Below are 14,626 nucleotides of genomic sequence, written 5' to 3' on the forward strand. Positions count from 1 at the left end.
TAGTGTTTGAATTTTATATACCTTGTCTGGAACTCCCTTAAGATGGGATTTAATTTAGTGTTATTATATGTATCGACCTTTGAGTATAATAAACCTTGCTTTCGATTCTAACAAAGACTTTTTGTGATTTCTGGAATCCGATGCACCGCTTATAAAATATTAATGCGAACCTATGTGGGATATTAGAAAAGAGTAAATTTTGGTCACGTCTGCAGAGTTGATAGGTATCATTAAGTACTGTCCTGAGATTACCTCTTGGTTGTTAATATTAATAATCTAATAGCGCTAAGTGGTGCAGCAAAACAAATAAATTTCTTGGCATTTTACGAGAGGTAAATCTCAGACACTCTGATACTGCCTCGTTCTCAAGGAAATTCCATTGTCCCTCAGCGGTATCACATGCTACCCGATAGAGTGTATTACGGAGACATAGCATAAAAGGTTAAAATAGTTGTGATAAGCAAATAGGTGACACAACATAAATGGCAGTAGGATATTGGTAGAATAAGCTTAAGATAGAAGAAGGTTTAGGTTAGAAAAGATTAAATAAAATAAAACCATTGTACAATAAAAACAAGAATTCGATACAACACTGGGGGATAGGGTGGATGTTCCAACAATTCATAGTGCAGATCCTTTAATTTTCCCATTGACAAAACACCTTTGTGGGCAGGTGCATTATCATGATGAAAGATGATTTTTTTTTCTTCTGCAAACCGGGTCTTTTCTCATGAATTTTTTCATCTAGTCTGGTTAAAAGATCGGAATAATATTCACCGGTTATTTCACCCTTTTCAAGATAATTAATAAACAAAATGCCTTTAGCATCCCAAAACACCGATGCCATGACCTTTCCTGCTGATGGAACAGACTTTGTCTTCTTTGGTGTCGAACAACTGGCTTCTGTCCACTTTTGACTGTTGTTTGGATTGTGGTCTGTAATGGTGAATATGAGTTTCATCCAAAGTAATAAATTGATGCACAAAATCAGTTTTATTCTTGTTAAAACACTCCAAGCACTGTTCAGAGATTTTCATGCAAGTGTGTTTATGATCTGCTGTGAGCAAGCACGGCACCCATCTTGCACAAAGCTTTTTCATTTGCAATTCTTCATGCAAAATATATCCTGCACATTCTTTTGAAATGCCTATGGTCTCAGCAATTTCACGCACTTTGACTCGCCAGTCATCCAATACCACATCATGCACTTGATCAATGATTTCTGGTGTTGTTACACTTTTTGGACATCCTTCACATGGATCATCTTCAAGGCTAGTACAGCCACATTTAAACTCGGCAGCCTATTTCTTAACTGTGGAAAACGAAGGAGAAGAGCACCCATACCATACACTTTTATGAAAAGTGTATGGTATGGGTACTAAAAGAACTTCGAATGAATTTCTTTTAGCATTAAACTTCTTTCACAAAAAATGTTATAACTGCATGATACTCAATTTTATCCATTTCAAGGGATACAGACAACACTTTTGCTTCAGACAGCTGTATAAAACAAACTACTTGATAGAATGACTTGTAATTTCACATGGATGCTTATGACAGATGTACCAACTTAGAGAAAAAAAAAGAAAATCTTGCTGATAGTGTTGCCATCTATGGTCGAGGCCGAGAACTTTTCAGACCACCCTTGTATAGCTAATTCCAAATAAAGAGAGACAAGTATCTACCCTCAAACTATTGACCCTATTGCTCTCACATCAGTAGCCTTTCAACATCAATTTCAATTTGGAGAATAAAAAAAAGTCTGCTGGTGCGAAGTCAGGTGAGTAAGAAGGCTGTGGAACGACACCGTTGTTTCACGTTTTGCCAAAAATTGATGGATTAATAATGATGTGTGTATGGGTGCATTATCATGATGAAGCATCAGGTCTTTTTTTTTTTTTCTGATAGCTTCACGATGACTTTGCATTACCTCAAAATAATACTCCTTGTTTACTGTTTTGCCTTGTGGAAGAAATTCATATTGAACAATGTCTCAGTAGCAAAAAAAAGTCATCATCACTTTGATGTTTGACTCCACTTGTTTCGCTATTTTGGGTAGTGGTGGTGACCTCTTTTGACATCTACTCTGATAATTGAGCTTTTGTTTCGACATCATAGTCATAAACCTACATCTCATCTCTGGTAATGATGTTTTTTAAAAAGTTTTCATCCTCATTAGCTCAACTGAAAAGCTCTTGGCTCACATCAACTCGAATTTGTTTTTGATAGTTAATCAAAAGGCGAGGCAAACATTTGGGTATGATGCATGCCTATTTGTGTAAGAATCTCATGACAGACAGTTTTTGAAATGTTTGCTTCTTCAGCTACCTCACGAACAGTTAGAATGGCTAACTTCATGAACTTTATGCAACATTTTCATCAATTTTTGATGCTGACAGTCATCCTGAATGAAGATCGTATCGTCATCGACTGAAGTTCAGCCATCTTTGAAACACTTCCACCTCCCATGCTTTTCAGTCCAGCCTAAAGCCTCATTCCCAAATGTCTCCATGAAAAGTTTTCCCAATTTGATGCAAATCTTCGCACTAATTCATCGATCATGAAAATCCCTCATTTTAAACACAACAAAAAATCACCAGATGCACCAAATATGTGTTGACACAAACAGATGTAGTACGATAGCTAAGCAAAATATCACATTGTGGTTTTTGCTAGGCTATTTCCTAATTTTGCTGTTAGATTAAAGCATACAGCTAGTAGCGCTTGTCAAAATTCAAAAGTTTAAGAATTTCCCTGGACAAACCTCGTGTACATATATATAAAGACAGAGAGCAGTTACTGACACACACACGCAAAATGTTCCCGTGTTAAGATATTAAAGAATAGGCCAAATATCCATGATAATTTCATACTATGGAATTTGAACATGTTTTAAAAGTTTGAAAGCTCATGAAAACCTTCAGTATGATTTTTAAAGATTCAAAAACTTTTTGTCTTCTTTGTATAAATAATAAGAGATATTTATTATACTTTCCTTTTTTTATAATTTTCTTTCCCAAGTTGAACCCACTCTTTTATTTATTAATTACATAACTATAATTTTTATGTCTAGTTTAAAATTTTTAGCCACTAACTCTGTCTGTAATTCTACTCAAATTTCTGTTTTCAACAATGTCATTGAAAAGTGTAAAAAAAGAATAAAATCAAACTAATATTAACAACGTGCAATTTGATTCCAAGAAATGTATAATTTATTACAAAGATAATTCCATTTCTATTAATTTTTAGGAAATAACAACGTATAGTTATTAATAATAATAACCTTAATTAATACTTTCCTATATTTTGGCCAAGTTGCATTTCCATCTTCAGGGATCACAAAACAATCATATGCGCATGCAGGGCTAACACTGGACAAAAGGGGCTGAAGAAAGGCAACTAAAGTTAGGCCTAGAGTCCTAAATGGCACCCCCCCCCCCCTAGTGGACTAAATTAGGTGGTCTTGGCCATTAGGCTGAAGATCTGAGGATGAGTGATTCCCAAATTTGGAGCCAGTTCATACACCCAAATTTGTTCACATTTGGAAAATTTCTTAGGGCTGAGGATGATTCGAAGAATAGCCTCTCATATTTGTATTTGCTGCAGTGAAACAGAGTTGCTATCTTTTGGACACCCACCATAGGATATGGTGGAAGAAGGCAACTCTGTTGCACCGCAGCAAATACAAATATCAGAGGCTATTCCTTGAAGCTTGCCTCTTCACTTCAATATCGGTCTATCTGGCCTCCTTTAGACTATGATCCCACCAATATACAGATCAGAGCACTTCGGAGGCTACTTAAAAAGGTCACCTCTTGGCCTGTGAAAGTCACCAAAATTAAAATCGTTTAACTCTAGACCCCCCCCCCCAGATATATGGGCTACAAAAAATCCATAAATAAAATGTGTCATTACAAATTGTGGTTAGCAGTTTGTGGATGGCACTGATTCACCCACATACAAGTTAGCTAAACATTTAGCCCAAGTGTTCACACAGTATACTGGCAACACATCTTCCCACATAAAAAAATTCAGTGTACTTTAAAGCCAGTATAAAAAACCTTAGACTCCAGCACACTGACATAATGGTAAATTTTGATATCTCCTCTCTATTCACTAAAAAATTCCACTCAAAGACACCTTAGACCTCATCCAAGATATATTTCCTCCTGATATCTCAGCCCTCTTTCAGTTCACCATAAACCTCTGGCTATTTCATTTGGCAAGAAAAATTCTACAAACAGATAGAGGGGATAACCATGGGTTCTGCATCCCTGGCTAACTTCTTCATGGAGACCTTTGAAGAAAAAGACAAACTCTGCCCCACATAAACTCACTATCTGGCAACACTACATAGACCATAGGTGGCCAACAGTAGGTCCACGGGCCGTATGCGACCAGTAACATGATTTTGTGCGGCCTGCGACAGGATTAAAACTATATTAAATTATATGTATTATCAATTTAGCTATTAGTTTCGACAGCAGATTTTCTGATTGATATACTAGTTATATTCATTATTTCTGATGACGGAAACAATTTATATTCTCAACACAGAATCAAACTTGCTTTAAAAAGATTACTCAATTTATAAAATCTACAGCTTTTCTGTGAGAGTGGTAGTAGTGGGGAGCGGTAGATTTCTATGCACTCCAGAGTAACACATCATTGAAAGTTACTTGCTCTGCTCTGGTTATGATGATCAGAGACTCAGTTTCACAGTTAACAGTGTTATTGTTCCAGTTTGTGTCCCTTGGTCAGTTACTTTAGCGTGTACTATGAGTAAGAAACATAAGATCTGTGAAGAAAACAGGTCATTTCAGGAGAAATGGGAAAATGAATTTCTGTTTATAAACAATAACAACAACAAACCACAGTGCCTTGTGTGTTTGCAATTATTGTCTGTGCACAAGGAATATAACCTCAAACGCCACAACATACAGCACCATGCTGCTAAATACCAAGAATACGTTGGACAAGTACGTACTAAAATTGTACGTACTTGACGTAATTTGAAGAGAAAGGTTAGTGCTCAGAAATCTATTTTGACTAAACCAACATCAATACAAAAAAGCTCACTCTTGGCATCGTTTCTTGTAAGCGCAAAGATAGCAAAAGCAAAAAAATCATTATCTGATGGTGAATTTGTAAAACACTGTTCTGTGAAAATGGCACGTGTATTTGGGGAAGATAAAATTGCCAATGAGTTTGAAAGCTTCCCACTATCAAAACAAACTAACAAAAAGAGTCAAGGAAATAGGTTCTCACATATTAAATAAATTAAAAAGTGTTATTACAGATTCAGCTTACTTCTCATTGGCTCTGGATGAATCAACTGACATACAGCTCAACTTCTAATTTTCATTCGAACAGTTTCCAAAGACTTTGTTATTAATAAAGAGCTACTAGCATTAGAGTCATTGCATAACACAACCAAATGTCAGGACATTTATGATGCAGTTATGAAGGTTGTAAATAGTACTGGTGCATCAAAAATCTCACTGCTATTGTAACAAATGGTGTCAAATCAATGCATGGTACTCAAACAGGCTTAGTTGACTTACTTAAGGAAGGCTAGAATCAATTGCCCTATATTGCACTGCGTTATACATCAGGAGGCTCTGTGTGGTAAAATTCTGGAGATAGAGGATGTTATGAAAACTGTGATGAAGTGTGCGATTCTAATTAAGGACGGAAATCGGGCTTTGACACACTGCAAGTTTTTTTCTTTTCTAACAGAAATGGAGGCAGAATATGACAATTTAGTGTTGTACACAGAAGTACGTTGGTTAAGCAGAGGGAACTGTTTGAAACGGTTTTTTGCTTTGAAAAAGGAAATAAAACAGTTTTTAGAGGAACAAAAGAACTAATCACAAAACTATGTGATTCTTATTTTAACAGCTTACTCGCCTTTCTAACATACATCACACACACCACATGAATGAACTTAACATGAAGTTACAAGGACGTAACCAAACAATCTCAGATTTAGTTGGACACCTAGATGGGTTCATAAGTCGACTGAAGGTTTTCAAATTCACTCTAGTCAGAGGAAACTTTGTACATTTCCCTTCCTGCAGGAAGTTGATGGAGGAGAGCCATGACATTGACTTCAAGTTTTCTGTGCTAATGTTAGACCAACTTTTAGAGCACTTCAGTAAGCGATTTTCTGACTTCAGTGACATGCAGCCACAACTGACATTATTTAATAACCTAATGAAATGCAACATTTCAGGGCAGCATGACACTATTCAATTGGAGTTGTGTGACCTTCACAGTGACCCCTTTTTCCAGTCTAATGTGGAGATGGGCACTGACTTTTGGAAACTGGTACCAAGGGAAAAAATATCCTGCATTGAGTGATTTCCACTTGAGAATTGCATCTATGTTTGGAAGCCCATACATATGCGAATGCACTTTCTCAACTATGATAGCGGTTAATCGTCACAAAGAAGCCGAATGACTGATGACCACCTATAGGATTTGTTACGAATATCGTCATCATTGTTGAAAATCGACTTTGATGAACTTGTTGTCAGAAATATGTAATTAAATTTAATTTGACAACTTATATTTAAATCGATCAAGTATTTTATATTGTTCTCGCAGTAGTAAAGTAAAATGATTTAACAAATATAGTAATTCAATACATATAACTATTGCCTTGAAAAAATGCAGAGTTTATTTTTATTTAAGTTCTGTCTAAAAGTGTGCGGCCCGTGACGCTACCACTCATCAAATATTGGCCCTCGTATAGAATGAAGTTGGTCACGCCTGACATAGATGACGGACACATCATCTATGTAGTGTAGATGAAAGAGGGCTCAGATATCAGGAGGAAATATATCTTGGATGAGGTCTAAGGTGTCTTTGAGTGGAACATTAGTGAATAGAGAGGAGACATCAAAATTTACCATTATTTGGCCACGTGGCCTGGATAAGCTAAATATTTGCTTAACATATCTAAACAATCAACATCACAGGATACGGTTTACCTTAGAAAAGGAAAACAACAGTCTCCAATTCCTAGAACCTCTGATTACACACCAAGAATTTACCAGGAATTCTGATGAATTCCTGGTAAATTCTCCGTTTACAGAAAACCCACACATACTGGTAGGGTAGATACATTCACCAGCACTAACCCCTCTCCCAACAATATGGGATTATAAAAACCCCATATAACAGGACCAAACTGATCATTTTTGATGACAGTGAAAACTACTGAACTTGACCATATTCTCAACACCTTTTTAGCCAATGGCTACAACCCCCCCCCCCCCACAAAATATTACAATCTGGTAGCTGCAATCCAACTTCCCTTTTCAGAGCAGAGGTTACATAAAATCTATCACCACATCATATAACTGGGGTACATCTAAAAAATTAACAAAAATCCTAAGGAAATACAACCTTACAACCACTCATAAAACACAAAAAATTGGCATCCCTTATCCACTCCATCAAAGACCAGCCACATTTCCTAGACCTACCAGGAATCTACCAGGTCCCTTGTAGTTGCAAATTGTGTTACTATGTCCAAACAGGCAGGAAAACCAATATCAGAATTTCTGAACACAAGGACTACATTCAGTTCCACCATAACAGCCATTCTGAACCTGTTGATCATGCTTTGGACACCAACCACAGGATACACTGGAAGGTCACTCTATTGCACTGCAGCAAATACAAATATGAGAGGCTATTCCTCGAATCATCCTCATCCCTGAGAAACTTTCCAAACATCAACAAATTTGGGTGCTTGAAACTGTCCCTAAAATCCAGGACTTTAGGCCTGACTTTGGTTGCTTTTCTTCAGCCCCATTTACTCAGTATGCCTGCATGCACATATCATTCTTTTGTGATCCCTGATGATGGGAATGTAACACTACCAAAATATAAAAAAGTATTAATTAAAGTTATTATAATTAATATTTAGTAAACACTGTTATTACCTGAAAAAGGAGTTATCAAAAGCCAATGTATAAGCCCTTCTGCCAAGATAACTCCATGTCCTGACGGAACGCAAAAATAAGAGTTAAGTATGATCTAATTTCTCATCTTCTAGATGTGTACAAAAACATGTAGCATACCATCTTCAACAAAACTGACCAGCATGTGATTTTAATATGGGATAATTTAATAACCAACATACCTTTTCTCCTGTCTCTTTCTTTTTCTTTATGAGATGCTTTCTTTGATGAGGCATATACCCCTTTTTCCTTCTCACGTTCATGTCTGTCATGCACTTTTTCTCGAAATTTATCACTAACTCCACCAGTATAAGATGGTGTTTCAACTTGAGATGACCGATAGTTCCTGTAAAATAAGTTCCAAGTACATGACTGAAAATTTGTAAACACTAATAACATTAATGTAAAAAAATTAATAACAAAAGGTAGGATTTGACTGAATTCTAGCACAAGTGAAAATAATATGAAACTGCAATGTTCAGAGCAATCAAAAATTCTGGATATACAAGTGTCACAATTATTAACTTAGTCTTTTATCAAAGAATGGTGGCCAGAGATGAGAGTTCTGAGAAAAACTGGAGACGTGAACAATGGCAGAAATAAATGGATATTAGAAAGCACTTGATATTTAAGGTGACATTTAAACAGAATGGGAGAGAAAAGGTTAGCAAAATAGGTTAATGTGCCAGGATGTCAGGAAAAAAGACCCAAAATAAGATCTCATTGGATTAATGCAGTTAGCATTGCCTTACAATGAAATTTAAGATTTGACAATGCAGAGTCATGACAAAATTTAGATCGATTTGAAAGAAATTTGCTGTTAAGAAGCTAATAATAATATAAAACTTAATCATTTAGAACTATTATTCGTACTTTTTATGCACCTTTTGGATACATATCAGAAATACTTGATAATACTTGTTATTGTTACTACTATTCCAGATCTCCACAGTCTCATGACTCACTACAGAAGGTTCGGTTCAGCTTGGACAACACAAGGTTTATCATACCACTTTTTAAGCCTAGTCACCATTTGCACATTCACCATCCTAACCAGCAATGAATTCCATGGTCCAATTACCCTCCACACAAAAAAGCCACTTCTCAGCTTCCTACTGACCATCTCTTTTTGCAACTTCCAGAACTGGCCTTTTGTTCTACCATATGAAAAATCTCCTTAATGGAATTATCGGGCTGGTAAGTATGACAAGCTTAGGAGTTTGATTGGTTCAGTGCCATGGCATGTATAACTGCAAGGGCTAGATGTTAATAGTGCATGGGAGACAGTTAGGAGGTGTTTGCAGGAGGCGATGGCTGACTGTATACCTAGAGTTCGAGTAATAAACCAAGTAGGGGTTAAATGGATGAATAACACCATTAAGCTTGAGCTGCAAAAAAAGAAACTACTATGGAGGGAATTTAAGGAAAAAAGGTGACAAGCAGGCACATGAACGGTATAAAGCGCAGGCCAGAAGGGTAACAAGTGTGGTAAGAAAAGCAAAACCGGATTATGAAAGAACATTAGCCATGCAGACTAAAGAGAATCCCAAGCAGTTTTTTCGATATGTTGCAAGTAAAAGAAAAAATGTATATAGCAGAACGATTTTAAAGAATGCCGATGGTAGGCAGGTAACTGAATCAGTTGATATAGTTGAATTATTGAGCGAGCACTTTGCAAGAATATATCATCCAGGTGGTGACATTTTAAGAAATAAATGAACCAATAGATTATACGGGAATTGTGGTGAATGAAATGAAGGTGAGTAGTCTATTACAAAGCCTCAATGTCAATATATCTGTGGGATTGGATGGTATACCAGCCCTTGTCGTACGTGAAGCGGCTAAAGAATTGTCAGTACCCTTGACCATTTTGTTTAATCTGAGTCTCGGGTCTGGGTTAGTCCCAAGGGGGGGGGGGGGTGGAAAGAGGGGAAAATAGTTCCACTGCATAAAGGAGGTTCCAAGACTGCTGTTGTAAATTACTGACCGATTAGCATATCAGGAATCGTTGTCAAGGTCTTGGAGAAATTAGTCAAGAGAAGAATACAGGATATTGGATAGATAAAAATGGGATACTGTATGGGGAACAACATGGTTTAGTGAAGGGTAGATCATGTCTCAGTAACTTGCTCACATTTTATAACACAGCGAACTGGATAAGGGTAATGGGTTTACAGTGATTCTACTGGACCCTGCTTAAGGCCTTTGACAGGATACCACATGGAACTCTAATCAGTAAACTGCAGCATATGGGATGGATATAGGGTTGGTGAGATGGATAAGAGGGTGGCTGATGGAGAGATATCAGAGAGTGGTTTATTCAGGAGTAGAGTTCAAAAGACGGCTCTCGTGACTAGTGGTGTGCCGCAGGGTTCTGTTCTTGGACCACTACTTTTCGATTTGTTCATTAACGATATAGGAAAGGATCTGAGAGGAAGTATTCACTTGTTTGCTGATGATGCAAAGTTGGGCAGAACAAAGTGAGTGCACAGGATGTCAAAATTTTGCAAGATGATATGGATAGTTTGGAGGACTGTGCTAAGAAAAATAGATGTCAATTTCATGTGGGCTGAGGCTGATTAAATGAATAGTCTTTCATATCTGAACTTGCTGCAGCATATTACTATGGCTTTCTTCCACCTTATTCTGTGGCAAGTATCCAGAGCATGGTCTGCAAGCCAAGAGTGACTGTACTGGTGAAATCGGATGTAGTCCTTATGTTCTGAAATTCTCATATTTGGTGTCCTGCCTGTTTGGCCAAAGTAGGACAATTTACAGCTGCAAGGGACCTGGTATATACCAGGTAGGTCTAGGGGAAGTGGTTGGTCTTTAGAGGAGCAGATAAGGGATGCCAATTTTCTATATGGTCTGTAACAAGTGGTCAAGTCATGATTTTTTAGGACTTTGTTGATTTTTTCCGAGGTGCCTCGGATGTAGGGAATGGTGATGGATTTAGAGTAATATTTTTTGTGAAGGGGGGGGAGTGGGTTGTGGATATCTGGTTTTGGTATTTTGGGGGGGGGGGGGGGTAGCAATTGCTTGCTTGAGAAAGTGTTAAGGATGTGATTTAGTCCAGTGGTTAGGGCTGGGTTATTTGAACAGATTAGTTTAGCCCTGTGGAATAGTGTCTTAATGACTCCATATGATTGTGTGTGTTTGTGTGTGTGTGGGGGGGGGGGGATTGTTGGTGAATGTATCTGTCTGTATGGGTGGGTTTTCTAAAAACTGAGAAAACCATCAGGTTGGTGGATGACTAGTGTGTCTAGGAAGGGAGGATTATTGTTTTCCTCTTTTTCCAGGGTGAACTCGATTCTAGGGTGTTGATTGTCAGAATGTGTTGGAATAGTGTTAAGACACTATTCAACAGGGCTAAACTAATCTGTTCAAATGACCAAGCCCTAACCACTGAACTAAATCATATCCTTAACACTTTCTCGTTCTCTCCTCATCAGTATTTCCATGACAAAACCCACTCATACCATTGACAGAGTTATATAACATTGTTGCTCTTACATGCACATTCTCACCATTCTTCCCTTTATAATTTCATTTCCTTGACTATCTGTGTTAGGTCTCATACCAGATATTAGTTTTTCTGGATGACCCTGATTCAGGTGTAAACCGTCCCTCCTACAGAAATTTATCATCATCAAATTCCTGCCATGTACCCTCAAGGGGTGTACAGGATATGATAGTACTACATGAAAAATTTACATCATTACTAACTTCCTATCTACAAATCTCCACCAAATCAGTCTGTTACTTGTCAAGACTCCAACATTATCAGATTTTATATTTCTATTGTCTAAGGCACTTTATACTATATCAATCTGGGTCGATTTCCTGCCAACCTGGCAGAGAGTACTTGTTTTGCTAATCTTTCCTAGCTCATTCTTTTTAAGTGACCATACCACCTGAGATTAGCTCTGCTAACACATTCCTGGATGCTGACAATGTCAAGTTCTTTCCTAATATCCTCGTTTTTAATATCATATTGGCATTGATGCCATCTGTTCACGCCTCTAATCTTTCTCAGGACTCTCACATCTGCGATCTCTAGTCTTTGGTCAAGTTTTTTACTTCTGACCCAGCTCTCAGATCCATAAGTTAAAACTGGTTTGAACACTGTCTTGTATACAACTATTTTAGGGTTCCAACTAATTTCTCTCTTATTCCATATGAATTTATTCAATTGACTGCCTACCATAGCAGCTTTGTTGATTCTGTTGTCTATTTCCATATTTAATTTACCATCTTCACTAAAAATCGTGTCTAAGTAGCTGAAATGTTTTGCTTGTTCTACAGGTTTTCCATTCACAATGAAGTTGACAATTTCAACGATTCTGCCTATTTTCATTGTCATTGTCTTTTTATTGCTGACCTTCATACCATATCTATTAGAAGAGTTATTCAATTTAGTCAGGGAATCTTGCAGACTTGTAGCAGATTATTTAGAAGTATAACATCAACCGCATAAAGCAAAGAGCTGACATCGACATCTCCAATTTTGATATAAGGTTTAATACCACTTTCCTTCATAATGTGATCCATATAGATAATGAATAACAGAGGGAATAATGTACATCCTTGTCTGATACCAGATTTAACATTAAACCATCTTCCCGTATACTTCCTTCAATTCTAACTGCTGACTTACAACTCAAATAAAGCCTAAGTATTGCTTGATATAATGCCGCATTGACACCATATAACTGTAGCGTTTCGAATAGCTTCACTCTTGGCACCTTTCATATACCTTTTCCAGATCGACAAAACATAAAAACAGATCTTTGTTATATTCCCATGATTTTTCAACTATTTGTCGTAAAGTGAAGATCTGATCCTGACAGCCTCTATTTGGCCTGAATACAGCTTGTTCTTCACCAAGCTTTTCTTCCACAATTCTTCTCAACTGTTTCTCAAGTATACTTGCATAAATCTTACCAGGAACACTCAGTAGGGAAATACCTCTGTAATTCTCACATTCAGTTTTATTTCCTTTTTTATATATATGGGTACTATGAGAGCTCTACTCCAATCAATGGGAATTTGTCTCTTTGTCCAGGACTTCTGAATTATGCAGTGCAGTCACTGTAAGACTTTTATACCACCATACTTCAGCATTTCTGGTCGAATATCATCTACTCTTGCTGCCTTTCCAAATTTCAAGCCTTTGAAAGCTTTTTTCTACTTCAAGTATGGATATGTATTCCTGTTGAGTGTTTTTTACCACTGTGCTGTCATCACTGCTTGTTTCATTTAGCAGTTTTTCAAAGTAATTACTCCATATTTCAAGGATATCTTTTTCTCCCATTTTCATGTCACCTTTATCATCTCTAAGTCCTTTTACAACACTCTTTCCTCCATTTCTAAGCTTCTTCAACAACCTCCAGAATATTTTGCCACCTTCTTGATATTTATTTTCTCTGTTCTTGCCAAAGTAATCCCATGACTTTTGTTTAGCCAGTGTTACACAGTGTTTAGCTTTCTTACATTTGTCTCTCTATTCTCTAAGAGCACAAGCTGACTTACTTGCCAGGAACTTTTGATATGCTTTCTTCTTTTCCTTCGCTGCCTCTTTAACTTCCTGTGTCCACCATGGAGTTCTGATTTTTCTATCCTTGCAGACAACCTCACCACATGCCTCTCTGGCTGAATCAATCAGGGTTTTTTTCAAGGCTTGCCACTGAATCTCCAAGGTTGGTTCCTGTTCTCAAACTCTTTCATTTTTTCTTCAATAATCTTTGTGTATTTTAGTCTACAGTTCACATCTGAGAGCTGCTCTACTTTTATTCGCTTTAAAACTTTCTTACACGTTATTCTTTTCAGTATGAAATTCAATTTTATCCTGCTCAAGACTAAATAGTGATCGCTTCCAATTTCAAATCCTCTGTACACTCTGCTAACCTGCACCAGGAAGAAAACATCACTATCAACAATAACATAGTCAATGAGATTTTTCTTATTCCTTATTTCTTCTCTCCATGTGAATTTGTGCCCATTTTTATGTTTGAACATGGTGTTAGTAATAACCAGTCTATGTCCTGAGCAGAAATCCAACAAGTATTTGCCATTATTATTAGCTTTGCTCTTTTCTCCAAATTTTCCCAAAATATTTTTGTATGTCTGACAATCATTTCCTACTCTTGCTATTTAGATCCCCAACAAGGACCAACTTTGCCTTTTTCACTGTTTCAGTTGCTTTCTCTAAAGCCTCAAAAAATTCTTCCACTTCTACCTAAGTAGAACCTTCTGTAGGGCCAAAAGCACAAATAAGTCTCATTGTCCAGTTCCCATTCTGATATTTGCCCACATCACTCTACTTGAGTCTGTCTGCCATTCAAGAAGATTAGCTTAGTATTTAGTGTTGAATACTATGGCTACTCCTTCTTTTCCTTGATTGTCATTGCCTGGATATAACATTTTGTATTGATTGCTCTGAAAGATCTCACCAGTTTTGGTCTTTTTTGTTTCAGTCACCCCTATTATGTCAATCTGGTACTTATCTAATTCCTCAGCTAACTCCATTTCTTTGCCATTCAGGCTTCTTATGTTGACAGTGCTGATCTTTAGCTCTGATGATGTTCAGTTGGGGTGTGTTTTCAGATTTGTTCCAGTAGCTGACTTTTCGCTGTTAGCCCTGGTTCTCTGGC

At 37.1% G+C, this 14,626-nt stretch overlaps 1 protein-coding gene across 1 annotated transcript in view; it reads right to left on the minus strand.

The window, feature by feature from the left end:
* Prp16 (ATP-dependent RNA helicase l(1)G0007) overlaps positions 1 to 14,626 on the minus strand; it is a 261,425-nt gene that overhangs the window by 235,953 nt on the left and 10,846 nt on the right. Inside the window, exon 2 of the mRNA XM_090397330.1 lies at positions 8,156 to 8,319. Coding sequence (XP_090253456.1) covers positions 8,156 to 8,319 — 164 coding nt within the window. The remainder of the gene's footprint in view (positions 1 to 8,155; positions 8,320 to 14,626) is intronic.

The sequence above is a fragment of the Typopeltis vanoorti genome, chromosome 9 (assembly GCF_054136105.1).
Source record: "Typopeltis vanoorti isolate ZY-2024b chromosome 9, IOZ_Tvanoo_1.0, whole genome shotgun sequence".
Lineage (NCBI taxonomy): Eukaryota > Metazoa > Arthropoda > Arachnida > Uropygi > Thelyphonidae > Typopeltis > Typopeltis vanoorti.